The sequence below is a fragment of the Charadrius vociferus genome, unplaced genomic scaffold (genome assembly GCF_000708025.1).
Source record: "Charadrius vociferus isolate BGI_N301 unplaced genomic scaffold, ASM70802v2 scaffold21, whole genome shotgun sequence".
In the NCBI taxonomy this organism is placed as follows: domain Eukaryota; kingdom Metazoa; phylum Chordata; class Aves; order Charadriiformes; family Charadriidae; genus Charadrius; species Charadrius vociferus.
Window position 1 is genome coordinate 177,094 of NW_009646850.1, and position 26,985 is coordinate 204,078.

At 37.7% G+C, this 26,985-nt stretch overlaps 2 protein-coding genes across 5 annotated transcripts in view; one reads left to right on the forward strand and one right to left on the reverse strand.

Annotated features, from left to right (window-relative positions):
- The window catches only part of SCOC (short coiled-coil protein), a 10,568-nt gene extending 8,673 nt beyond the window's left edge, over positions 1–1,895 (forward strand). Inside the window, exons 2-4 of one of the 2 annotated variants that reach the window (XM_009894162.1) lie at positions 453–527; positions 633–716; positions 1,337–1,895. In XM_009894162.1, coding sequence (XP_009892464.1) covers positions 453–527; positions 633–716; positions 1,337–1,479 — 302 coding nt within the window. In that variant the 3' untranslated portion in view covers positions 1,480–1,895. The remainder of the gene's footprint in view (positions 1–452; positions 528–632; positions 717–1,336) is intronic. The other variant, XM_009894163.1, reaches the window with a different exon arrangement.
- Positions 1,896–6,456: 4,561 nt separating this feature from the next.
- The window catches only part of CLGN (calmegin), a 26,329-nt gene continuing 5,800 nt past the window's right edge, over positions 6,457–26,985 (reverse strand). Inside the window, exons 4-15 of one of the 3 annotated variants that reach the window (XM_009894165.1) lie at positions 25,247–25,388; positions 24,305–24,386; positions 21,111–21,303; positions 19,059–19,248; positions 18,324–18,437; positions 17,485–17,641; positions 16,296–16,511; positions 13,872–13,991; positions 13,546–13,690; positions 11,582–11,659; positions 8,255–8,361; positions 6,457–6,537 (exon numbers count right to left, since the gene is read on the reverse strand). In XM_009894165.1, the coding sequence (XP_009892467.1) occupies positions 6,457–6,537; positions 8,255–8,361; positions 11,582–11,659; positions 13,546–13,690; positions 13,872–13,991; positions 16,296–16,511; positions 17,485–17,641; positions 18,324–18,437; positions 19,059–19,248; positions 21,111–21,303; positions 24,305–24,386; positions 25,247–25,388 (1,625 nt within the window). Of the gene's footprint in view, positions 6,538–8,254; positions 8,362–11,581; positions 11,660–13,536; positions 13,693–13,867; positions 13,992–16,295; positions 16,512–17,484; positions 17,642–18,323; positions 18,438–19,058; positions 19,249–21,110; positions 21,304–24,304; positions 24,387–25,246; positions 25,389–26,985 lie in introns of all 3 variants that reach the window. The other 2 variants (XM_009894164.1, XM_009894166.1) reach the window with 2 other exon arrangements.

Genomic DNA, 26,985 nt, shown 5'->3' on the forward strand with positions numbered 1-26,985 from the left:
GTTAACCGTTTCTGTGCGGGGGAGGTGGGGCGGGGGGAACGGACGGACGTGCGGAGGAGCCGAAACAAACGGGCCCGGGCCTGCGTCCTGCAGGCCCGGTGGCCCTGACAGCAGCGAAGGGGAGGGAGCGGGCAAGGGGGGGGGGGCCTTTAATAGCCAATTCCAGAAAGATCGGTGCCGAGAAGGCGGCAGTCATTATTTTATTAATGCATTATTTTATGCGTATAGGGAGTAGTCTACATCAGTTGTCTCTGGAAACTGAAGCATAGCTACTGGAAGAATCGTATTTACATGCCAACAGTAATTGATGCACGTTAAAAAAAAAATGTTGTTCTGGGTCAAGCTTTTCAACACCAGTTAGAAAAACGAATTTAAAAATCCAAATATAAAGGCAGTCGCGTTAACAGTTGCTTCAGTGTTGTTTTTTTGTTTTTTTTCCTCTCCTCCTTAAGCAGAGCGTCTCTCAGGAATACCCTCTTCAAAAGTGGAAAGAGCCCGTTCTACAATGATGAATGCCGACATGGACGGTATAAGTTCTTAATGTTCTTGGTTTTTTTATTGTTATTTTTTCTACTGAATATAATTTGTAGCTGTTACAGAGGTTGCATTAAAACTAGTATGATTTTTTGCAGCTGTTGAGGCTGAGAATCAGGTGGAATTGGAAGAGAAAACACGGCTTATTAATCAAGTTTTGGAGCTGCAGCACACACTTGAAGGTTAGCAGCTTGACACATCAGATTGTTTTTGTTTTTTGGTTTTTTTACAAGCAGAGTCATATGCAAAAGAGGAGAACCTTACTGTTCTGCCCTGCCTTAGTCAAAGTGTCCAAAAGTATGTCACATATGCAGTTGAAGGTACATAAGCAAGGCCTTAAGACTACTATTTTTTTTCCTCTTCATGCAACAGAACGTTTGCTCGACTCTCATAATACATGTCAAACAGAAGGGGTGATATGGTTAACTTCCCCAGGCTCATTAGTTGACATACATCTTTGAGTCTGCTCATCACTGAACTTTTGTTTCCAAATAGTTTAGTTCGCAATAGCCAAAGTAAAAAAAACAAACAACCACACAACAAAACAAACAGTAAAAGAATAAAGATACAGACTAACAGTAAGGTTGTGTAACAAGTGTGTCAAAATACTGTACTACAAAATAATACAGTAAAAATAGGCTTTTGATAAAACTTGGGAGTAGCACACTGTTTTGTAAAATAATACCTTATGGCAATGTTTCCCCACATTAGAAGTGTGACTAGTTTGTTGTAGGCACATAGAACATAATCATTGTTTTAGGCAATAGTGTCTAATATTTATTTTATACTATCACCTTCGCAGATCTCTCAGCACGAGTAGATGCTGTTAAGGAAGAAAACTTGAAACTGAAATCAGAAAACCAAGTTCTTGGACAGTATATAGAAAATCTGATGTCAGCCTCTAGTGTTTTCCAAACAACTGACACAAAAAGCAAAAGGAAGTAAGGGTTGACTCACAGGTGATGTCATTGTATTGCTGCTGTCTTTTTTTTGTTTTAATTGGCATAGGCTACATGAGCTAAAATACCTTAGTTTGTGGCTGTACTGGATACCTGAAGAACCTAAACTTTGGTGATAAACAGAATTAAGAACATTGTCATGAACGGGAGATGTAAGTTTGTGTATTGTTAAGATTAAGCAATGTGCAAATGTAGTGTAGAGGCTTACTAAACTTTCATACTTGGTTTAAAAATGAGCATATCTTGTTAAAAATTGGATTGAGTTTGTCAGGTTAAACAAAGGTCTGTTGGTGCTCTTTGAGGTCTTAGGGTAGCATTCTTGACTAGCAAAATACTACAGTTATAATATTGTGTTGAAACCTCATTTGATAAAAATAGTCAAAGTCTAATTGCATCACCTTTTTCACCTCAGATATATTTAGATTACTGTATAGCTCTGTCCATAGCTCTGCAAAGCAACTTTAAACAAAAACCTATAAACCAGTTAAGAATTTCTATGAAGTACTAACAGAATGACATTATTTGCAGGGCTTGCGTACAGAAAAACACTTAAGATTTACTGGGAAGGGGGAGGGTAAGGGAAGAGGAACAAGGATAAGCAACTTACATCAGGGAAATACCAAACTGATGCAGTATCAGAGTGTTTGTAGTTTGTAAGATGTACACTCCAGACCATTGTCACTTTCCAGTTTCCTCAGAGCATGATCAGGCACAGCATCATGATGTGTGATCTTCTTGAAGTTTTTCAGTTGTGTGATGAGGAGTTTAATTTATAAAAATCTGAGTAATAAGCTTTACAGAAACAGGTGGTCAAGAATGTTCCTCATGCTTGTGAGGAACTGAGAACAAGTCTTTCCTCGCCACCTATTATTTTCCTCCTGAAGTGCCAAACTTGTCTTTGCTTCAGGCCTTAGAGCAACTGTTTCCCTGCCCCAGAGCCTGAGCTTGTGAAGTACCTCTTGAGGCACTGCACAGAAACATCTAAGGCAGAAGACTGCAGTGGAACAAAGGTGGCTTTTGCCTCTCAAGTCTGTGCTGCTCTGGGCAATGCCTAGTGTCAAGGTGCCCTGTTTTTTACTGGCTTGGCTGTTAGCAGGTTTTGTAAAGGAGCTCAGCCCAGATTCTGGGTCCAAGCAGTCCCTATAGAGGCGGCGTGTCTAGCATCATCAGTGTTAAGGGAGAGCAGAAGCTGAAATGCAAACTAAGTTTTAGCAGTACTCAGTTGCATGGTTCATCTTGCCATACAGCAGCATTGTAGACTTATTTATGGATGTTACCTAGAACTGAGTGCTGTCTCTTCAGAAATGAAGTAATTGTATTTTACCTTTTAACAAAAGGAAACCGCTAGTTCAAGAATCTCTTTCAACCTTGCTGTGATGAATTCTATAAAATAAAGCTGCCGGAACTGCATGAGTGGATGTAATAGTGGAATAAATCCCTCTCAAACCCCAAGTTCCTTGGCAGCTAAGCGCTGCTGTGTCTCAAGTGTAAGCTGGCATTGTGAGATTCCCCCCTCCTAAAGGCAAGGTCTCCCATTTCTCCCCATTTAAGATGGCTGTACATTGCTCACTGGAGCATCAGCGAAGTCAAATGATTGCAAACAAAGCACTGATAGTTTGGTCTCGAGGTCTATTTACAAGTCTAAGTCAAGAAACCTGATAATGTAAAAAGTTTTGCCCAACAAGGCACAAATGGCTGATACCATTTGTGTCACAGGGTGCTGTAAATGTCCAAATTATTTTTAATCTTCTATGAACTACTCTCTCACTTTACTGCCTATCTGGAACTCTAAACTCATCCAAGACTTGCTAGCAGGTAGAGTAGATCACGTGGTTAGTCCCGGGTTTGAGCATTAAAAAAAAAAAAATAATCAAAAGAACAATCACACTAAGCACTTGACTTCTAAAGATTGCATTGCATTATAGACATCCCAGCTTTAAAGCCACGTCACTGCACATCTCCATCTGCACTGTAGGAGATGAAGTGGTAACAGAGCATGCGCTTGTTAGACTTCAGCAATTCCCCGAGATCAAGTAATCTTAAAATCATGGGTTTGTATTGTAAGATTGGATAGTGATATTTTATCCATTGGTGTGTATATAGTAGTCATTTCATCGATATACCATTTTACATCCCACTACTGTGGCCTTCATTTAACTTATGAACATTTTCAAGATGATGTATTTCTGACTTTACACTAAATAAAAACTTTTGATTTGTCTCAATTAGATTGGTTTAACATTTGTAAGCCCTAAAACTTCTCATAACTATCTGTAGTCAAAAGGTGGAAAAGTAGTAGGGTTTGCCATCATGTTAATTGTTTCTACATCGCTGAAGTGTCTGAAAGGCTGGATGTAATTAGCGAGTATTAAGATTAAACCTGGGTTAATTAATTTATTTTCAGCAAGCTTCCAGTTCCTGACTCACTTGGTATTTTCACCCATGAACCTTACAATTCCGTATACTTTTCTCTTCTGGCTAAAGGAAAAAGGAAGAGGAGTGGTAAACTGCATCGAGTATTGTCAAAGCTGAAACTCGCACCTCTTTACAAGGGAGAATATTCCCCAAATAATGAAAATTCTCAGTCCGGGATTTGGCATCCTCAGTAAGACCACTTTTACTAAGCTACGATGTAGCTGGTGGGAGTGCAGGCTGCAGAGGTCTGATGCTCATGATGACTGACAGTCTTAATAGCAAGGCATCGTGGAACTGGACTACCATTAGTTTGTTAATTTCAAAGCACTTTCAAGCAGCCATGATAGCAAGATCAAGTATTTTTCCTGACATACCTGTTCAGATATGAATGGACTACGCACAGGAACTGCAGGTTACAATTGTCAATGGAAGGGGATTCCCCTTTCACCTGGCTTTCTAGATCCAGAGTCTCAAATCCTCAAAAGCTCTGACATTTCTCCCCTAATTACTAGCATAAGACTAGATCCAGGTAAGCTGATGTGCAGAAGGATGTCTTCTATCTCCAGGTTCCAGGTAATTGGAGTCGTTACGTCAGTATTAAAGTGCGATGGGCCTTGCAGAGTCAGTATTACTGCAAACAGCAGCACCCTTGAGTCATGGCTTCACATTACCATTTTACCCATAATAAATGGCTCCTTATTTACTGAGGTACAAGCAAAGATGTTGATGGGGCATTAAGGCTTAATGGGAACCTGAAGTTCAAAACCCTAAGGGAAGACTAGCGTCCCCTGGGAGGTGCCCAATTCCTGGAATAACTATATCACAACAAACAAACAACAAACCACCCAAACAAACAATAAACAACCCCAAACACACACCCAAATGCTGTAACAACTCCAAAGGACTATTACCAGGCTCAGACAAGATTCATTCAAAAGGAGCGCCAAAATGCTCCCTGACAGCTCACAGTAGCAGTTACTAGCAGGAATACTGCATTGGTAACAACTTCTATCTATTGCTCAAAAGTCACAGACAGGAGGAGGAATCTGGAGTCTTCACTTCTCACCTTTTGCGTGTACACCCTAAAGAAGAGGGAACTTGCATTTAACTTAAAAAAACCCAACCAAACAAAACAACAACAAACCGAACCAAAACCCACACAACCAACCAAAAAAGAGACCTTTCTGTGTACTTCACACAAAATAGTCCAATATAATTAACTTCTGAACACTTCAGCACAAGTACTTGAAGACACCGCCTTCTTCATTAGGGTTAATTAAGCATTCATTTGTTAGAGACTTCCGTGGAATCTTCGGTGACTCGATTTGCTGTGGAAATATTTCTTTTTGAAGTGAACTAACTTCTTGCCAGGCGTAAGGAAATCTGTTGGGCACTTTATTAATGGCTTTCTACTTGTTTTAGGTACCTTATGAATTAATGTATTTCTACTTGGTTTTAATGTATGCCTGCTTTTGCTAGGCTTTTACATCCTCCTAGTATTATAGGCAGCTGCCAAGCAGCAAGAGGTTTCTGGTGACTGCAGTTTTATTGTTTGTTTTAATATACAGCTGAACTTTTAACAAAACAAAGTTTCTTTTACAATATGCAATTTATTTAACTATATTATGAGAATGCCCATTTACTCACATCTGTAAAAAACTTAATCCATCAAAAAATTCTTATCTATATTAAGAAATTTCATGTTAAGCAAGAATTATTAAATATTTTTAGGAGGCAATGTACACTTAGCAAGTATTCTATAAACAGAGGTTATACCACTCTGGCTTGGAACATGAGAACTATAAAAGTTTGAAAAACTCATCTGTATATCGTTTCTGCAGATTTGATATCTGCATTCAAAAAGTAAGACAAGTCACACCAATTACCACTTGTTCTATGAGTATTCTATTTTAAAATATCTCTTAAAAATAAATTACTGTAACCAATGTCTAAAGTGAATAGGTGACCACCCATGTAACAAGATCAACGAAAATAAATAATTTACAATAAAAATTGTTGCCAGCACTAAAATCAGCTTACAAAAAACAATTATTGCATTTAGCTCTGCACAGAAAAAAAATACCTTTTCTCATAGCAATGTGAACTGCTATAGATGCTACATCTATACTTATCATCCTCTTTTAGCTGAAAAGTGTAAACTTTTGCAGCTAGAGCTGCAAAATTATTATAATTTATTCATGTTTTTAAAAAATATGTAGAGTAAGTTTATCTCCAACTAATACTAATTTCTAAGAATCTTCAAATCTTAAGTATCCTCACCTTAAAAATCAGTTGGCCAACTTGTAATTTCACTTTTGTTCCAAATTCAAAACATCAGCTAACTCTTCACAGATAGCGTTTCTCCTTAAAAAAAGGGAATCAAGGAAGCTCGGGAAGGTTAAAAGAGGTTAGAGAATTAAAATAGGAGGTTAAGGAGCAACGAGTTCCTGTTTTTCCTTCAAATCTCAGGAACTTGCATGCTGTCAGGCCCACTGAAGTGGCATACCAAAAGTTACTATTATCTAGACCTACAAATACTCAAAGTAACTCAGTCCTTTCGTACTCTTCTTTTGCGCACTGATTTCACTGTGCTGTCTCCAGAACCTGTGCTTTCATCAGCTTCTTTCATCTGAAAAAAAGAAGAAGAAAAATAATTCAGCATTACAATTTTAAACCAATTTTAATTTAGTTATTGAAGCTGGCATGTTACTGTACTCCTCCTCCTGACCCCCCCCAATATATTACCACTAAATGCAACAGTTAAGTGATAGACTTTTTTTTTTTTTTCTTTCCACGATACTATGTAATGATAAATAAAGCGGGTAGATGACTTTTCCTTTCTATATTCAGAAGAAAGAGAATAGTACATCTAAACTGATGTCAGAAATCTGGTTTTGCCCATGTACTTACTGGCTTAAAAGCGGTGACTTTTTAGTGAGTTTAGCAACTTCCTTAAAGTGCGTCTTACACTAATTTTAATTTCCACTTCTTAAGCAAGAAGCATGTAAAACAGTCTAACTGCTTCCTTTGCAGAGCTACAAATAGAACAGACTGTTCTTAAATCAGATGTGGTGTTGTCAGTTTAAAAGCAATTAGCTTAGGGGTACATGCACAGCCCTTCCAGCATGAAGTCCTTTCTCAGACAATGCACTGCTCCCTCACTTTTGAGCATCACCTAATGGCAAGCTCCTCATTCAGAACAAACAGCTTACAGAATGTGGCACACCCTGAGTGAGAACATGGTGTGCGTGCCATCTCCCAAGTAGGTCACTAGCTAACTCACGACAGAAACTTGTACACCCTGTAAATACCCAGAGAAGAACAAGCCATAACCTCACTGTGATACCGTGTAATGGCATACACACATTCAGATCTTGTTATTACTTTCACAGTCATATGCATCTTAATAGGCTTCATCAGATACTGTATTCCTAGGTAAATGTACAAGGAAAAAAAAAAAATTCTTACAGGAACAAGAGGAAGTACTGAATAAGGGGTAATTAAGAATTTCAGAGCTGAAACAATGCAGCCTCATGCAAGGTACAGTTTCCTAGAAGAGTTTTATATGACAAGCAGTTAACACTACATTAAACAACTCCCCTAATCTGGGAAGGGACTCATTTAGGGAATGACAAACACAAGACAACCAACAGGAATACTGTAGGTGGATCTAAAGCATTGCAGCCATACCAGAGTTTCTAAATGAAAGGATAATGAATAGTTGATGAGCAAGAAAAGCACACACAAATTCCATTCTACAATGTTATTTTCTGAAAAACATTTTATAGATTATCTGGTGACTGGCTTAATCTGCACATGAAAAATGAAACTGCAGGTGCTGAATTCAAAACCAGTATGGTCATTTTGCTTAAAACCTTATTTTGGAATAAAAAACGATAACTGAAAGTTTAAGGTTTTTCTAGGTCTTACTGAAAAGCTATTTGGTTACAAGCGCACGTTCCGTCAATTAAGTAGCACGATGAAGAGAGATTGACATCTACCACAGCATCCAAATTTTCAATACTTGCAATTCATTTAATAACCTGTTAAAAACTATACTCCTGAAAAAACATTTCATGCTTAGAGATCTGTATGATAATTTCTAAACTATACCTGTATTTTACAATAAAAATCACCTTCTAGCCAAAATAACATAGGAAGAGACATGTTTCACAAACCTATTCTGAGTTTGACACCTCAAATGCTCTAATAAAACACATCCTCACTTCATGATTTGTTCTATGGTTCAACAGAAGAAAAATTCTTGTTGTAGGTAACGGGTTAGTTAGAAGTGTAATGTTGGACAAGGGCAAGGAGAAAATAGGGGGGAAAAAACCCAAGCTTACCTCATCTTCTGAGCCAGATTTATTGGACTTATCACCTTCTTGACTTTCATCTGCAACTTCATTTTCTTCTTCATCGTCAATATCTTCACCACCTTCACCCTCATCTTCTGTAAAAGAAACTAATTTTACTTTGTAAACAGAACTATATTAAAAATGTACTAGTAAGGAAAAGAAGCCAATTTCAGTCTTAGGATGAACTGCTTGTTTACAGTAACTCATAAAAAAAAATCTCTGCGAGAGAGTAAAGTTATCATGAATTAGTATAAATTGAGCATTCTTGGATTTAATAACCAATTTTAACAGTTTCAGCCTAGCTTCTTTAAACAATAGCACATACTCTCTTCAAACTTGTAAGTGACTGACTAAAATTACAACCTTAGGTCGGTTTGCTTTAGGGAAGTCTCTAAATCCAAGTATTGTATTAGACAGTATGGAAATTGGAGTCCAAAATAGGGTCACTCGGGTATCCCAAATCTACTATCTAAGTCACAATTTAGTCAAAAGTACAATGTTGCGCTTACCAGTGATCCATCATGGGGGATGCCTACATGCTAAGAGAACTCCCCTTTCCAGCAGGGAATTCTTCTGGCATGCTGTTCTGGTTGAGGGATAAGCATCTCTGTGCTTACCCCTTTCTCATGCATTATTGCAACACAGAAACTAGTCAGAAAAGCACTGTACTTCCCTTGGCTCTCTTAAAGTATGTCCAGCTTCCACTACGCTAGGATAAAACTATTCACAAAAATCAGTAAGCTTTCTATGAGACCTGGTGTCAGACCTTTGAACTGACAAGGACTGGAGAGGAAGGGGAAAAAAAAAGAAAAAGAAGTAAAAAAATATAATAAAAATATATTTTTACTCTCCAGAACTCCCTGGACAAAATATAGGCTAAGCAACACAGAGGCAGTTTCTACTTTCTTACTGAAGCCATGTCACTGCACGAAAGCGCAGTGCATGCACCAAATATTGTGAATTCTAGGCTGCTCTCTGATCAGCACATATTTTGCCCTTCTAGGGTAACCAACTCTCTACATTCTGCATATTTTGTGAAGGAGGCCAGGCACCCAGCTGTTCAGATTTCCACTTTGGGCTTCAGTACTTACAAGCTGGCACTCCCGTGCCTGCATTTTAGGTATCTATGCTCGTGTCACTGCTTCAGCTGGGATAGAGTTGACCTTCCTACCAGCAGCTGGTATACTGCTATGTTTTCTATTTGGGATGAGAATGATGTTGATAGCACACTGGTGTTTTCAGTTGTTGCTAAGCTCTCAAGGCCTTTTCTGCTCCTCACACCGCCCCGCCAGCAAGCAGGATGGGAGTGAAGAAGAAGTTGCGAAGAGACACATCCGGGACAGCTGACCCCAACTGACCAAAGGGATATTCCATACAATATGATATCGTGTTCAGTATATAAAGCTGGGGGAAGAAGAAGGAAGAGGGGATATGTTCAGAGTTATGGTGTTTGGTCTTCCCAAGTAGCTGTTATGTGTGATGGAGCTCTACTCTCCTGGAGATGGCCAAACACCTGCCTGCCGATAGGAAGCAGTGAATGAATTCCTTGCTTTGTTTTGCTTGTGTGTGCAGCTTTTGCTTTACTTTATTAAACTGTCTTTACCTCAACCCACGAGTTTTCCCACTTTTACTCTGATTCTCTCCCCCATCCCACCAGGGATAGGGACTGAGCAAGCAGCTACGCGGTCCTAGTTGCCTGCTGGGGTTAAACCATGACAGCTCCTTATGAGAGCTAAACCTCAGCAATCACAGCATTATTCCAAGAAAAGTTACTGGGGTCTGGCAAGTCTCTGCTACTTCAAACTGAGGTCTCGAAGTGAGAATTTCTAGAAATCAAGTACCCTTTGCAAGACTTATCAAGAAATCATGTCTAAATCTGATAGAAAGGATCCAAGATGGCATTTTACAACTTAACAGTCTGCCAGTGGCTCAGTTAAAACAGTAACGAAACAGTGCTCAATTCTATCCTCATCAGGTCATGCCTATATGTCATAAGCACTACTTCAGTGTTAAAAAAAACCCCAAAACCACAACAAAAAGCCAACCCCCGTCCCCCCTTCTTCCTTTCTTACTGTTTCAGCTCAGTGAAACTGAAACAAAAGTAACCATATAAATTCAGGCGGTAGTCACATACAAGATGCGACTCTCCTGATTCTTGCTGATAAAAATCTAGAAAACCAAAATTTATTAAGATATTTGAGACTTCTGTAGGAGTACCAAAAAACTTTGCCTACAGTATAGCTATAAATTGAGCCAAACAGTTCATAACAATTAGTGAAGCTCAAAGAAATTAGTCTTCCCACCTGAGAATATACCTGATACATGTCTACAATATCTCTACTATTGTTATCAAAAGGAGAAATATGACCAAAAAAAAGGAAATCATCGTTTAAGATAGATGTAGACAAAAATTTCTGTTCTAAAAATAAGCCCATAACAGAAGAGCTTGGCAAAAATTCACGAAGCCATATTCTAGTAAAGAGATTTAAAATTTGTACTTGTGGTATTTACATCATTTAAAATTTCTATAGGGGGGAAAAAAACAAAACAAAAGTCTTCAGACATCAGAAGTAGTACAGGCCAGAACTGAACAACTATACTATTTAAAATTATTAATTTAGTCTAATATTAATGTAAGCAGTATTTCATATAAATAAATGTATAGCTTCACAAACAAGGTTCACACTGTGCCCCTGAAATTCCATTTGTTGGCAACATTCTTTTATTTCCTGGAATATTTTTCTAGAGGGCAAGGAAAGCAAGGAGACAAAGCAGATGAGCGGACAAGTCAAGAACACATCATCCTTTAGCAATTCCACAAAAAGTAATATAGAACACAATCAAACACTAAATCCCATGGACAATGCCCTCCAAGAAGGACTCTGTCAGCAACTCATTCTTACTGGAGCCAAAGAAATCTACAAGTGTTTCTGAAATTTGCTATTGTGCCATGCTTTCTCTTTTTCCTCTTTTTTTTTTTTTTTTTTTTTTAAACTGCCCCATGATAAAATGTGGATCTCAAGTCATTCAGTATTCCACAGCTCAAACCCCATTAACTTCAACTCCAGAAAACAAAGAAGCAGATAATGACTATAAAGGAATTGTAAAAATTATTAAGATCCAAAGAGACTATTAGAAAATATTTATGACTACAGATACCATACTGAGAAATCTCAGAGGAAACTCACATCTGTGTACGATGAAAACTGGCATCCACCAGCTTGAAGTTCTACCATCAACAAAGAAGCAGAGGGTAAACCACAAAGGAGAGACCATTTTCAAGTTCTGGCCTAAATTACTTCCTTTTCCTAGTACCTGAAGGAGCAGCCTCCCTTCCCATCTTCTTTGTATCCTTTATAAGCTCTCTTTTTGTCTCCTCCATTTCTCTTATCTCTGTAGCAAAAAGAATCAGCAGAGGGAGGCAGAGACAATTTCTCTAACACTTTCAGATACAAAGATGCAAAAGAGCGATAGGAAAAAAACAGGAGATTTCAACCTGCAAACGTAAGAGGTGGCAGGAAGCTAAGGAGAGACAAACAATTCTTAAAGAGAAAAAACAGAAAGTCATATGACAGCAAAGTATAATCCTTCTCTCTGAAGGCTAGAATTTACTTGAAAACCTTGGAATAGTCATACAAAAGCTAGCTTGCTTAGTTTTACTATGTGTTCAGTTTAGTAACCAAAAGTAAAGGTCTAAAATGGAACCTACTTTTGAAACCTTCCAAGTGGAATTACTTTAAAAAGTTGTGGGATTTAAACAGTGTTCCTCTGCAATTACCTGGACCTTCTTGCTAACATTCAAACACACGGTTTAACATATTATTTATTAAGCGGTGTCTTGTAATTACCTAAATTAACTGACTGACTTAACAAAAGAATATTGGAATTCGGCATCTGGGACAGCCTTGCAACAGCAGCACATTCAGTACAAGATGTATCTGTGAACTACATCAAGATGGGCTAAAAGAAAATAGATTCTGTAATTCAGGAGCAAAGAGCAGGTAAAGTAGAGTAAGATCAAAAGGAAAATGTAGGAAGATGCAATGCTGAAATGCTGTACCTACAATTTATGCTAATGTAAAAAAATATATGTAGCATAATTAAAATAATTAAATGCTTCCGTAAGGCTCTTGGATGGTAAGGCAAATGGATCAAGTTTGGCGTGGCAAGCACTGTGCCAACAACATACCCAATTCTGTAAGTACTGGCATGGGAACATCTGATGCTGAGTAAACTTTTAAGTCATACAGGCAGAAGCCACCACCACTCATGGAACATAATGCAGAGACAGACCAAACCCACAAAGCTTCAGTCAGTAATACAAACTAATGTCAGTACTAAGGAAAAAAAAAAAAGCACCCATTGAACGTCTGCTAGGTTTCTAACTCTCCATGCCACTCACTTTTCACTTTCTTTGTTCCTACCAAGGAACAAAGTGAAGTACGAGGGAGAACCTTGCAGAGGTCTGAGGCTAAGGATTTTCTCATGGAAGTCAAGATAATGCACTATAAGTTAAGTCATTTCCTCTTTTTTCATTACTACAAACTAAGGGAAATGCTAACAGAACATGAAAGCCATAGTTGAATAGTACCAGTAATCTTTGATACAGTAACACAAGATGATTTTATCCTTGGATGCCAAAGTATAGCTCAACCTACTGAATCATTGATTCCTCCCTCAGGGCAGCAGGACAGACCTGTGCAGGCACGCATTGTTAAAGAGCAACACAAAGGAAGCAGCAGACTTCAGCATTTTGTCAAGTCTACTGTATTTTCAAGGCTTTAACAAGAGTTACTAAAATCAGTGACCAACAGAACAGTTCAAGGTACATCCCTCCCACAGAGGAGTAAGCAGAAAGACTTAAAGCTGTTTTAAAGATATGTTTTAAAGATGACAATGTGACTTGAACCACTTCAGGTACATATACCTGAACCATTCAAATGTGTTCAATACATGAAGCATTTAGAAGGCAGAAAGTATGCATCACTGTCTACAAACATAAAAAGGACTGTCAGAAGCACATTAATTTCTTGAAAGTGAAACATGAAAGTGAAAAAAATAGTGAGGAGAGTCTTACTTTCTGCTTGTATTTATCAAAGACCTATTAGCTATGGAACGCCACAAGCTGGAGGTTGTCAAAGAGAAAAAGACGACTCAGAGCAAGGCAGGTTTTGCACATTCTAAGATAACTGGTTGTAATTATTGGCAATGCAATCCATGAACTAGTCTATTTATGTCTTTATATTTAATCAAACTGCAAGCTGGCTTGCTCATCTCACCATCTTCAGCAGTATCTTCATTTTCTTTTTCTTCTTCTAATTCTATTTCATCATCTTCTAACTCCTCTCTCTCTTGTTTTAGTTCTCCTTTTGTAATTGGCGTAGATATATCAGTTTTTTTGAAGTCAATATCTTCATCTGTTTTCTACAACAAATTAAAAATCAATTTACATTTAAACTCAAATTAAGAATTAAACACAACAGCCACTGTAAGCTAAGTAATATCAGTGGCACAATAAAAGTGCCTACTGTTGCACCGATGCTAAGAGTTTTCAAATAAAGCATTAAGAATAAAACCAAATAAAAATATAGGAAATTTCTCTAACCTTTGCTGGCCAGCAGAACAACACACCCAGACCAACAGGGAGAGCTAATGTCAAGATGTAAAGAACCCAGAGCCATGGATGGTCTTCTGCAGCAGTCACCAGTTGACTAAACATACCGGGCTGTATTAAAAACAATTAAAAAAAAAAAAAAAAAAAGATTTTGCATTTACATCCTTATCAACATATCATGAAGTTTAACAAGTGTACTCTATATACTTTTAAGCTTTGTGTTGCCCAAAGAAACCCCCTCTTTACCTTTACTTTTTAATGACTAAAACAATATTGGATTTCAATAGTAGTAGAGTAACAATTTGACAGACTGCAGGGGCTAAGAAAGAAGGAACAAGCCTGGTACTCCAAACGTACTAGACTGGCCAATAGTCAATTCTGTCAAGTGACATTTGGAGTCTTGGCAGCCTCACATTTTACAACCCTTCTGTTGAGATTTAGGCTGGGCATTAAACAAATGACAGATGTTTTCTATCAACCCTCTCCCTTCCCAGAAGGGGAAGGTAGAGAGGATAAGGCAGAGACCTATGGGTTAAAAAAAAAAACTAAACCAGCTTTAATGAAATATTAACAATAAAATGAAAAGACAATAGTACTGATAAGGAAAAAAATGAAATGTATGCAAATACAATACAAAATCAATATCGAGCTCCCAGGATGATGATCACGTCACCAGCCAGCACAGGGACTGGACTCAGCAGCATACGGGAACTGGATTCAAGAACTGCATTCAGGAACACAGGGGTCAGCATCAAAGACAGATGAACAGACAGAGTCCTCCTCAGATGCCGGCCATTGAAGAAAGAGGGCTGACTCTTTGATCCCTCAGCTTTTACACTGAGCATGATGCAGATGGGATGGAATACCCTGTTGGTCAAGTTTGGGGTCACCTGTCCTGTCCACTCCTCCCTGCAGGTGCAACCCCTTTACAATCTTCCACTTCTGACCCTCCAACTTGGCAAAGAACAAAGTTAGCAGGCTGTGGTTGTTATAGCAATAAGAGCCTTTCTGCATATCATTATTAACTATAAACATCAGACATTATCACTGCCAGAAGCAGGCACTGTCTGAAAAACATACCATTAGTTTCAGAGAGTACAGTCAGTTAGAAGAGACTTAACTGAAAAGTAAAATTACTGAAAAGAAAATTGGTTTTGTTGTACGTCAAACCAGGACACCTTCCCAGCTACTATACTTTTCCCCCATGCTGTGCTAGCTCAGCTGAAAGCTCCTCAGAGCTCATCAAGAACCTCAGAGCAGCAGCCAGCCTCCTGAAGAGCAATGTCTTGCTCCATCTGTACTACCACGTTCTCTTCTTTGACAGGCAATTATCCAGGGAGTAAATTGTCTTTCCAGCCCAGTTCTGACTTACACAGTAGAGATATGTAGGCAAGTGCCTCGTCCAGTCAGACCTCTGGAAGTGGTACATCAGCAACTAAAGTGAGAAGTTTCAGAGGCAGAGTGCAGTGAGGGGACTCAAGGGAATATTTTTTGCTATTGTGTGTACAGGTACAGATGCAGGTCCAGACATAAACCCGAGCATTTCAGAAAAGGGCAAGGTTGTAGGAGGAGGTGGCTTTCCTAATTGCATGGGGAGACATGCTGTTGCTACTTGCTCATCCTGTGACAAAGAGCAGCTGTCAGGAACTCGCCAAATTTGCCATCAACTCGTCGTTTCTTTCCCACACTGCAGGCCTGTGCTTGCCACACAAAAGCAAATATAGGACTGTTAGAAAGAAACTGTTGTCAGTAAAGGCAGCCACTAGAGGGGCTCATGATCCTGTATGTCAGGTCAAGTTCATCCTACAGCATAGGAAAGAGAACTAGAAAAAACTGTGGCGGCTGGCCAAGTGCAGTATACAAACAAAATGCGGATGCACACGTAGAAACAGAAGAACAGATGCAGCTCCATAAACATACGTGCGCTATTTTCAGAGCTGCACAACATATATCTAAGCAGCCACAGGCCTGAAATTATTAAAGATAAAAAACACATGACTACTTATCCATTCCTTGTGGGAGGGAAACATCTAAAGAACATATATAATGGACTTAGCCCCAAGCAAAAAGAAAAGAAAAAAAAAGGAGGTCTTTGAGTGTAAGTAACTCAGCTTCCATTTCCTGACAGGTACTGAATTTCTAGCATCACTGTGAACAACAGAAGACACTAACTATAACGAAGCCAATTTTTCTGTACGTGTTTAAGTAAAACGTTGTACCCGTTTAATTTCAAGAGGTTATTGGTCTGGGAAAGGTAAAACCAAAACTATGAGAAAAAAACCTATCATAGTTACTCAGCAAGATTATTTATTGCAGACAAATTAGTATTCTGTCAGCATTAATTGACAGAAAATTCTTTCAGCAGCACATCTTCCTCACTACTTTTGGCTATCAAGAACATAGTAAAGTTTGTACCTCATTAGCACTTGCCACTAATTTCTTCAAGCCCCAGCCATCTGCTGCCCAACGATCTGCTACTTCTTTTTCTGAACATATAATGAAGTTATCAAAGTAGATATCAGATGTCATAGACCAGAGTTCTAAACCAATTGCACTGACAGTGGTCATCTTGAACGGGTGAAGATCTTCAAAATAGTCTGGGTTTGGTATTTTCCGAGGGCTCCAGATTCCCTTTTAAGGAAAAAAATGGAATCATATTACCTATACCTCACTAAAAAAACAAACTGTGAAACAAATTTTAAAATAATTAGAACTTTCCAACTATTTTAAATGCATTATTTAAAGACAAGCAGTAGGGTTTAACCTATATAAAATCAGAACTGGAAATAGCCTATAGGATTTCAGCAAGTGGGTTTTCAGTTTCAGTTTTTTGGCTTAGGGCAAACCTCTTAAAATGATTTTTTTTGTCCATACAGGGTTACAGTAACAACTGACTGTACAAAGTATCCCCGTTCTTCCTGGTACTGGTGATTCCAAGCAGAGTCTTTGTAAACTTCCTAGACTAAGTCTAGGAAACAAATTTCCTAATACTGCAGGAAAATAAGATATTGGTATTACTTCTTCCTCTACTCTTTCCTTACGTAATATATGGTTTTGGCTTTTGATTGTGAATATAGCATTTACATTTTTGTAAGGGCACTGGTCAATATTTTGTGGCCAGTGACGGAATCTTTTCAGATAAGCATCTATTGTCTGGTGGCCTAAGACTACAGGGGAACTACATACTGTGATCTGCACGGTCCCTTCCAGTGTGTGTGTATATATGTATGTATAAAAAAATTGTTCATTTAGAAGACCCATACTTAAAACCCCAACAAAAAAGAGAAAAATATTTCATCAAATGATAACATAATTCAGAATACAATTCTACAGGGCATATTAAATAAGTACAAGTGCAAATTGTTGCAAAAGCAACTTTTAACAGAGAAATTGTTTTAATACAGAAAGCCTTTATATTTTCCAGTGTACTTAAAGGAAAAAAGGCAAATTAAACACAGAAGCGCTCAAAATGTTTAGTGAAGGTACTGAGATTCATTTTAAAATATAAATATACTGTAAAAAAGCCTAGATAAATATACTACTTTGACTTGCCCGCTCTGTTGAACTCTGTACCTTTTAACAACATCTACAATATTGCTATTACCTGATAGTTAGGATTATCTATCATAGGCGCTTTCCACTTTCCTTTATATTTTGGGTTATTCTTCATGGGACGCACCCAGTGTCCACAACCAGGTGCAGTCTCACACTTTGGATTAGGGATCTGAGGGGCTTCCCACTCCCCATCCATTTCCTCATCCCTACAGAAAAAGAAAGTTACAAACAACTGATTTGAGATCAGACTGGTCTGAACACTAGCAGTCAGTCTGAAGTTAAGGTCCATACACACTTTGCTGTAACAACCTCAGAATTTTGAGCTGCTCACAAAACTTTAACCAACAGTATAAACACTCCTTATTTTTTTTTTTTTAAAGGAGTGCTACACTTTTTTTTTTTTTAAAAAAGTCACGTGTTCATAACAACCACAGCATGACTGAATGCAATTATATTCCTGCATCTGCAGACAGCCTGAAACACTTCTTCATAAGATGCTTAGAGATCCCTTTGAGACTATTATATGATGATTTCAAGTTATCAACTTAAACTGTTTCATGGTTTAACATTGTAGCAAATTCTTTTGAAAGGGTCCTTCATGTTCTGGGGTGATTTTTGGGTTTGGGTTTGTTTGTTTGGTTTTTGTTTTTTTTTTTTTTTTTAATACCCCTTCTTAACAAAAGGCAATTGACACGTTCATGTTTTTCTAAAAGCAACCCCCCAAAAACAACTAGTATTTGGCCATACCTTACACATTCCAACTTACTACCTCAAAAGACAATCAGATTTGGATTGACTTCTGATCTACAACTCCTAATTTGCCACAAAGAACAGGCCAGCTTATCTACAAGACATGTTAACAACCTGCATTATTGATCAAGTTCTTACCAGTCCTTTGGTTTTTTTGCATTAGGGTCTGGAACGTACTGTGGTTCATCATCAAGCCATCCCTCAGGCTTAACAGCATCAGGATCTTCTATTTTAGAAGGCTCATCTTCATCCCTTCAATCACAGACTTATGTTAGAAAATACAGCAGCCTGACACTGAACCAATGTTTTGCTCAGAGAACTGTAACTGGCATAAAAGGGATGGATCTCAAAGGAACAACACAATTAGACATGCTAATAATGAGAATTAGACATCTAATTATCTGTTTATACATACGTGAATTATATTTACATTGTTTCAAAGTACTACTTAGCCCAGAAATTGCTGCCATCAAGTGACAAGTGTCAGTCAGGTCTTACTATTAATTTTTTCCCTCCTCTTCTCAAGTTGCTGCATGAACAGCAACGGAAGGAAGCAGAAATCATTGAATATAAATTAACACTATATGGTGGAAAAAAAAAAACCCCTTCTTCCTAAACTTTCAGGTATAGTAATCTTAGTTATTGATTGCAAACACGGAGGGCACAGATCAGCAACAAGCACAATTATTTCTTTCCTAGAAGATGACCAGATCCTTGTACCCACCTCAATTACGTTTACAAACTTTGGTGCTTCTAGTAGTGAAACATATCCCAATTGTCATTAGCAAAAAAACTAAAATAAAACCAGTCAAATCTTTCAAATGAATAACCTGCATGTAAAAGGTATCATACAGATAAAAATGTTCTCCTCACCAGTCATCTGGTTTAACAGCATTTGGATCAGGTATTTTTGGTCTCTCATCCCAATCATCAGGCTTCTTCTCACTGGGATCCTCTATTTCTTTGGGAGGGTTTACTGGAGGAACCATATCCTCAAGAAGACTTCCTTTACTGACAACCGATTGGTCAATTAACATTTCAAAGGTATCATCTGGTTTTAGCACTAAATTCAAGAAGTTTGTGTTAAAGAAATAAGGGAAACATTAATTTTACAAATATCTTTAACCAAAATCTATGTAATAAGCACAGACTTAGACAAATAACAGCAAACAGGATCCTCACTAGGAGAGCAGGAGACAGACTCCCCACGCAGGTACTGGATCTGGACACAAAACTTTGAAGTTGCTACTGTGGGGATGCATGACCTGTATCAGGCCCCCAAAAATGAAGCCTCTAGCAAATTGAATTGCTGAAACACATCCAAGCACCTTCTAAGATACTTTTTTTACCCCAAAAACCTACCACCTGGTCAAAATTCTGTGTTATTTAGTTAAAAACACAGATAATAAAAGACAAACCTCTGCCCCAAACGGCATCTCTGCTACCAAATTACAATTTCACACCTGAAAGCATGGAAACACAAGCACTGTGTCAGTAACACAGCTGAAGATCATCAAAGCCGTATTTTCGCCGATTCAAATCTGACAGTCATTTCCCTCAAATGCCAGACTGCGAATACAGAAAGTTATCTTCAAATGTTTAAGTATTTTAGCAAGCATGAGGAACTGAGAAGCCAGGGTCACAGAGCACTGTCAGACTTGGTAACATTGTATCCAGATCCATGTATAAATATGCTCCCTGGTTATTAGAAGTGCTTAATGAGTATATTCAAATGCCCATTCAACACAAAGATTATTAGATTCCAAGTAAATACTATTCCACTTTTACGACAGTTTTATAAAAATGGGCGACAGAAAACAGAGCAAGTCTTACCCTGAGAGTTTGATAATATCTAATGAAGCTCTTGCAGCCTAAGTTTTCAACAGTATAAATTATCCATAAATGCAAAAATTAAATGCCTGTATCACTTTAGATACAATACAAAAAATTGATTTTAAAACTTATCAGTCACATTATGCATTAGAATCACACAGCTCTATGGAGCCTATTTGAACAGTTATAAACAATATAAATACAATCTGAGTTTAAATATCTTTAATCATAATTTCTAATGAACAGCCCAAATACAGGAACACGTGCATTCCTTTACCACAAGAACGGTGTTTTGTTTCACTCATTCTTATTATCTAAAACTGAAAGTTTGCTATGGCACACTACTGTAATTTACTTTAAAGAACAGTAAGTTTGCCCATGGCACAGCCCTCGAACACGCCTTCTATTATTCTTCAATGGAAGTTCAAAAGTGCAGTCAATTTTGCTGGATTTGCAGAATGCCACAGATTAACACATTCTTCCCCGATTATTTATTCTTCCCCAGAAATTAGAAAAAGGAGGAAAAAGGACTAAGAAATTAAACTTTCGTCTCTGCTACTGTTCACTTGTACGGAAAGAGATGTCATGTGAATTAAAACCAGCCCATATTCATTCATCTTCAGAGAATGTGGTAACATATCTGTTCACGCACACTGCTGCAGATGCAGATGTTAGTGAGAACTCTTAAAACGTGGAGGAGAGTTGTGTGTGGCATGCTGCAGATTTAACTGCATTCCTGTGAACTCTGATGCCTTCCTAGAATATTGGACTATTGTGGGGGTTTTAACATCTTTCTTAACAAAAATATTTCTATCATAATAAGTACTGAAAGTATTAGTCAATCCTCCACGCTAAAGGCTGGCCAAGGCTGATATGCTTTTTCCTGTAATTGAATATTAAACAGCAGCATTTCAAAGCCACTTATGTCCTGCAATAATTAAATCATTTAAGCCCAAATCGTTAAGCAACCATCCCTCCGAATTAACAGACTATTACAAACAAAAAAGCAGACTCCAATACAAAGCTTCAGTGGACAGAAACACATTTTTAATCTCTCCTTTCCAATTTAAACTTATAAGAATTAAACAATACCAAGAGTATATAGATGCGTCTTCTTGTCCAAGTAGAATTTTTTTAGGTCTACATCAGGACGTTTTGCATGTTTTTCATCATAGTCTCCAGTTTTAGGATTCTTATGTCTGAAGATAAAGTGTAGTTTGTAATCTTCTCCACATTTATCTGGTCCAAACATAATAGTATAAGGCGTTTTGTCAAAAAAGTATTCCTGTAGAAGCAAGAAAGCTGAGCATGTGTTATACTGCACACTTCATGAAGGCATTTCCAGTACTTCTTTTCCTTGATGCTGCAGCATACAGCACAGTTACCTTTTTCGAAAAGGCAACTGAAAACTGGTAGGGTAAATCATAAAAGGAATTGAATCTTGAGTTGCTGGGTGCTCTCTGTCCTCGGGGAACAGACTAACCATAGAGATCACTTAAGCCTCTTCAAGGGAAGATGAATATACTAGACCTTATGTGGAAATGCCTGTCACAAATGAAAACACCCAAATATCTGTAACTTTCTACAAATATTACACTAAAAGATGGAAAGGAACTTGTTACTGTTCTTCATATCAATTTTATTTTTCAATAAAACTAAACCCCAGGATATTAGTACCTAGTATTTTATCAGTCTTCTTGCTCCACATTAAATAACAACAAACCCTGAAAACATCAGCTATAGTTACTCTCCCTTGGAGTATGTTGCAGTAAGCTGTTTAGATACGTCAATATTTTTCAGCTATTTATACGATTTTTGTATTTAGAATAGGCAGTAATAAGCTGCCTTATGTTCTTGAACAATTGCTTGAAGAAAGAAGAATGCTTGATTCCACGAAGTTTTCTTCTTGAAAGATATATTCTCACATAAATGGATTGTTTGAAATGAATCTGTATCTTTAAATTTTTTGAATGCAAAGTAAAACATTCTTACTTCATGCACTACAGAAGCACATGTATTTTATGTTTGGTCACTTTTAAAATCTTAGGAAAATGTCTCTGCTAAGAATTAACAATAATTAACTGACTATGTATATACATATGCCATATACAGACTAATATACAGCACTGAGACATGCCCAATTATAAAGTTAAAATAGGAAGGAAGAGAGAACATCGACTATTTTAAGTTGCCTCATCAACAGTACAGGATGAACTGTGAGCCAGGCCATAAACAGGTAGACTTGGCATTTGCTGTCTTCTGGTTTACCTTCTAGTGGGACAACAAATGCTGGAGAATTACAGTTTGATGTGTAATTGAGCTGAATATCTCCGTCTCACACCTTCCTTTAAAATGTAAACCTTTTCAGCTTTATTACACTTTACACATCTTTCCATTATGAAAGATGCCATGCCTCCACTCGCTTTCCCGTGGTCTGTATTTTTAATGCTTACCTATTAGTACTCAAGTTACTGGAGCATAAAACACACACTGGCATATAAACTTTAGGAAAAAAGAAGAGCACTAGGAAGTTGCACTAAAGCTTTTATTAACACATCTTAGAAATGCTTACAAGGTACTCCTTATGCGTGTCGCCGTCTCCTAGACTCTTCCAAAGGTACCTATTATCCCTTGTATCTCATAAAGAGTCCCACTATTAAGTGGCTCTTCCCGACCGTTGGTTTGCGGGTCAGGTCAAGCAACATCTTGAGCCTGTTCTGAGCAATCTCCTCTTCATTTTGCACATACACAGGGCACCACACTTCACCGCTGTGCTCCTCAGTACTTGAAAGTCAAGGTAGCAGCAGTAGGCACAGACGTCTCAGGGATAAAAGCACAGATCAAAAATCTTACCCAGAGAGGAAATGATGAATTCTGCCCACATTCCCGTTACAAGTTTTTTTTCTAGACTGTTCCCTATTGTTTTTTCCATGAGCTTGCCTTTTTAGCTTAACAAATCTTGGTGAGCAAGTGATATAGCCTGCTGCATCTCAAACCCAACAACTTCTGTAGCCTATACAGGTTGTAACTGCAATTGCCCCACAAATATCTGTCACTATACTACTGAATGTGCGCTCAACAACACCAATTAGCCACAAACCTGCAGCAGTTAGAGTAGTCAGCTTTTAAGCGGCCACAGCAACCTGCTTCAGGATTGGAAGTACCCTTATCACTTCATGTTTGTACTGCTGAGTCAGCAGAAGTCCCTCCTAGCTCATGATGTAACATCTTTGAATCCACAATGGCCATTCTAAGCCTGTCCAAATGCATAACCCTATTCTGTAACTGCTGCAAAGTACCAAAAGCACCAACTCCCACAAAAGCAGCTGCAGCAACTGTTGTACGTATCGGCCATCCCTACTCTATCAACACAACATTTCCATTGCACAGGCTCCTAGGCCGCAATTCACTGCCAGTTCTGAATGTAAAAAAAAAAAAAAGTTGCTAAAATATCTTCCATCACAGGCTAGACAGCTTATATCTACACCTCAGTGTGGTGGCAAATATATTAAAAGCATAAACAACCAGTTCATGTGCCAGAACAGGCAGCATTTTAAGTGACAAATATCCGATTGCATTGGCATAGTAATAAAGAGTTTTGCAGACAAGTTTGGAAAGGGCAGGCAAGTTCACATCAGTATATTGAGAAACAATCTACAAAATGGTCCAACATACTAAGGCAGTTATTAATTTTTCACACCTGATCATTCAGACCTTTTCCTGGGAACAGAGAACTTTCAGTTTCTAAATCCAAGTCACAGCCCTTTAAGATGCCATGTAGTAAAAGAGAAAAATTCCACGAGCTACAAGTTGAGATTCTATGGCTTCTATTATTGCAGAAAGTCAGACTAACCAGATAACAAGAGTCCTTTGTCCTGGATATAAGACATCACTTATGCAGAACCAAGAGGAGTATGTTAATCACAGCAAACTGTTCGTTCTAACCTTCTAAAATACACATTTTGAGATTTCTTGTGTGAATATAGATCTTAATAGCTTACTTGAAGTTTTAGACTACCTATAAGTTTCGTTAAAATAAATGGAAATTATAACGAGAATAACATTATCAAATATTCCACTAGTACAAAATGCACAACTCCAAAGGTTTTGTGTATACATAATCAATTATATGTATATTATCTTGCCCAATCTTCTGCTTAAACATCTGGGAAACTTTTAAGAATTTAGGATGTGTTAGGAATTAATTTCTTCTTGACATTTCACAAGAACAATTATGCATTCCTCAAATGAACAACTGATAGCAACTGTCAAGTAAGAGGACATACCAGATTCAAGTCGTCGCTACTGGAGAGAAGTTTAATATATGCACCACCACAGTCAATACCTTCTTGAAAATTCACTTCGTATCTGGACAAAGAGCAAGTTAAAAAAAAAAAACATTCCAAGTATCAGACAAATACAAATTAACTTCTAATCTGCCCTTCTAATTATGACTTCATTAAGCCTGTGTATTAGTCACTATTGTCGAAACACTTCTACATGACCAAAAGGTTTTAATTTCCACACAAGTTAATACAGCAGCGATGTAAGTCAAAAAAACATCATGGTAGCAATTGCTACAGTTGGCAGTAAGAAAAGTTTCAAGGTGGTATCAACTACCATGCAAACATCAAAGTGAAGTAGAAAAGGGTGAGAGTTCTAGAAAGTGTGTGCGATCTTTGAAACTGCCCATATGACAGGCTGAATTTAACCACGGGAGTTAAGTGGATATGTCTGTAAGGACAACAAAGCAAGTCTGATTATCAGAAAAAAGTAGTCATATTGCCACAGTGCTCATCATCACTAATATTGCTATAATGTGTTCAAGATTCAAGTTGCTTTTATGGAGCTAGACAGAAGTATTCTGTAAGTGGAAAAACACTGTACTTAAACTACATAGGATTTAGATCTTCAGAGTAAGACTGAAAATTAATTAGCTTTTTTAGCAATCTTGTAAAATATTAAATTTATGTCCAAAAGTATTTCAGAAGAGTTTAAATATCACTTCACATTTGTAATACAATCTTACTTGACTATTAAATCATTCATACTTACAGTGTTGATGGCTATGTACGTAGCTATCGTATGTTGATATGATAGCTATCATAGCTATGTTGATAGCTAGTATGATAGGTCAGTATTTTTCTGCAGCGATGCACATTACTTTCCTGACTTAAATATTTGAATAATAATAAATATTAAATTAAAAAATCTGAGGGATTACTTACTGAACAATCAAAGGTTTATTATCGAAAATAAATGCCTTTGTTAGCATAGCTGATATTGCATGATGCTTTGCCACCGATTTTAACACTAATCCTCTGTCTCCGGGCACTGTGTTTTCTTTCAGCTCTTCTACTTCCCATCTTCCTAAAACACACACACACAGTCTTTGAAAAGAATGTACGCTGAAGAACAGAAATCACAGCCTTGTTGAAAGCAAAGAGTTAACAGCAAATAAAGACTAGTTGCCAGAGTAGGGAAGAAGTCTTGACACCTGATGTCAAAGAAGTTAAACAATAATCATCCAAGTCACTACCGTAGATGCAAAATATTACTCGAGTCCAACTTACACTTCCCCAAACTAACTGATCTACAGCACTCAAATACAAAAAAAAAAAAACCAAAAAAAACATCACGGTACACAAATTTGCTGCTCACATCTTTCTAGCAACTCAGTGACAGTGTTTTAACCAGCACTTTTCAACAATTAGAAACCACTGGAATTCCAGCTCCACAGTTAGATGATAAAACAACGATCCACCTAACCCAGTGTTCTGGCTCAGTCAGCAAGAAGGAAAGAAACCTTAGGGAAAAAGTACAAGTAGTTGTAACAACAAGCGACAAGCTTTTTATTTTTTCTTTCCCCAAGTAGCTGTTTCTACAGCAGTAGAAAATCCCAGTTGCATAACTGTTATAACTGAATGAAAGAAAATTTCACAGTCTCAGTTTTATGTGTAAAACAGAATTTTCCAACTTAAAAAAAGACAGCCACAGACTCTAAAGTGGGAGAGAACCCCATCCTTACCGTAATCCACCCTAAACCAATGAAATTGAATAGGAAAACATACACATTTAACAAAAAATGTTTTCACATCACAAAATTTAATTAAGTTTAGTCACACATGCTGCAGGCTTGTGCACTATCCACTGGATTTCTGTTTTGTTGCAATATTGTATGAAAGAATCAATACATTTTAGATATGTCATTTTATTCAAGCCTCATGCTTGCATTGCTAATATGGAGACTGTTTCAAAGCTCTGGTTCATGAGTTTTATTGTAAAAAAAATCTAATCTAGCTGTAAGAAATTGGCAGATAGCGAGAGAGATGCCTACACTTTAGGTATGCATAGCTCTACACGAAAAAGCCCACTCTCGCATTTCACCAAGAAGGTATTCATTCTAGCCAATTAAGATAATGCTAGCTTTCAATATTTGAAAGATAGCACACAGGTAAAGTACACGTTATTCCTTGCTCTTCTCCGATTTACAAAAATCTACAAGAAAACTTGAATATTGTAGATCTGTACCTTCAGACTGTGGTATCCCACAGCACCTAGAGGAACATCAAATATTCCTCCAGACTTCAGATTTGTTCCTATCGTCATCACATAAAAAGCATTAGTCACAAAGCACTGTGTAAGCTAGATACCTGCGTGGCTCTTCCTTCCCCTCCCGCTTAGACGGAACGAGAATCTTCCAGGTCAAATGTAATCCCATGGGAGATGAAGCTTCCCCCCCGCCCCTCCCAAAGTCTTTACAAGAATTATCAGATTTGATCTTAAGACAAACAAACAAGCCTACCGCTTTTAAAGGTTATATAATTATAAATTCTCCAAGTATGGGAAAAACAGAGTTGATTACACATGCAGGCAATACCCAAAGAACAAGATTTCTAAAAAGGCAGTTATATTTTCTCAGAGATTATCAGCACAAGACTCATTGATTTATTCCCCCCCCCCCCCC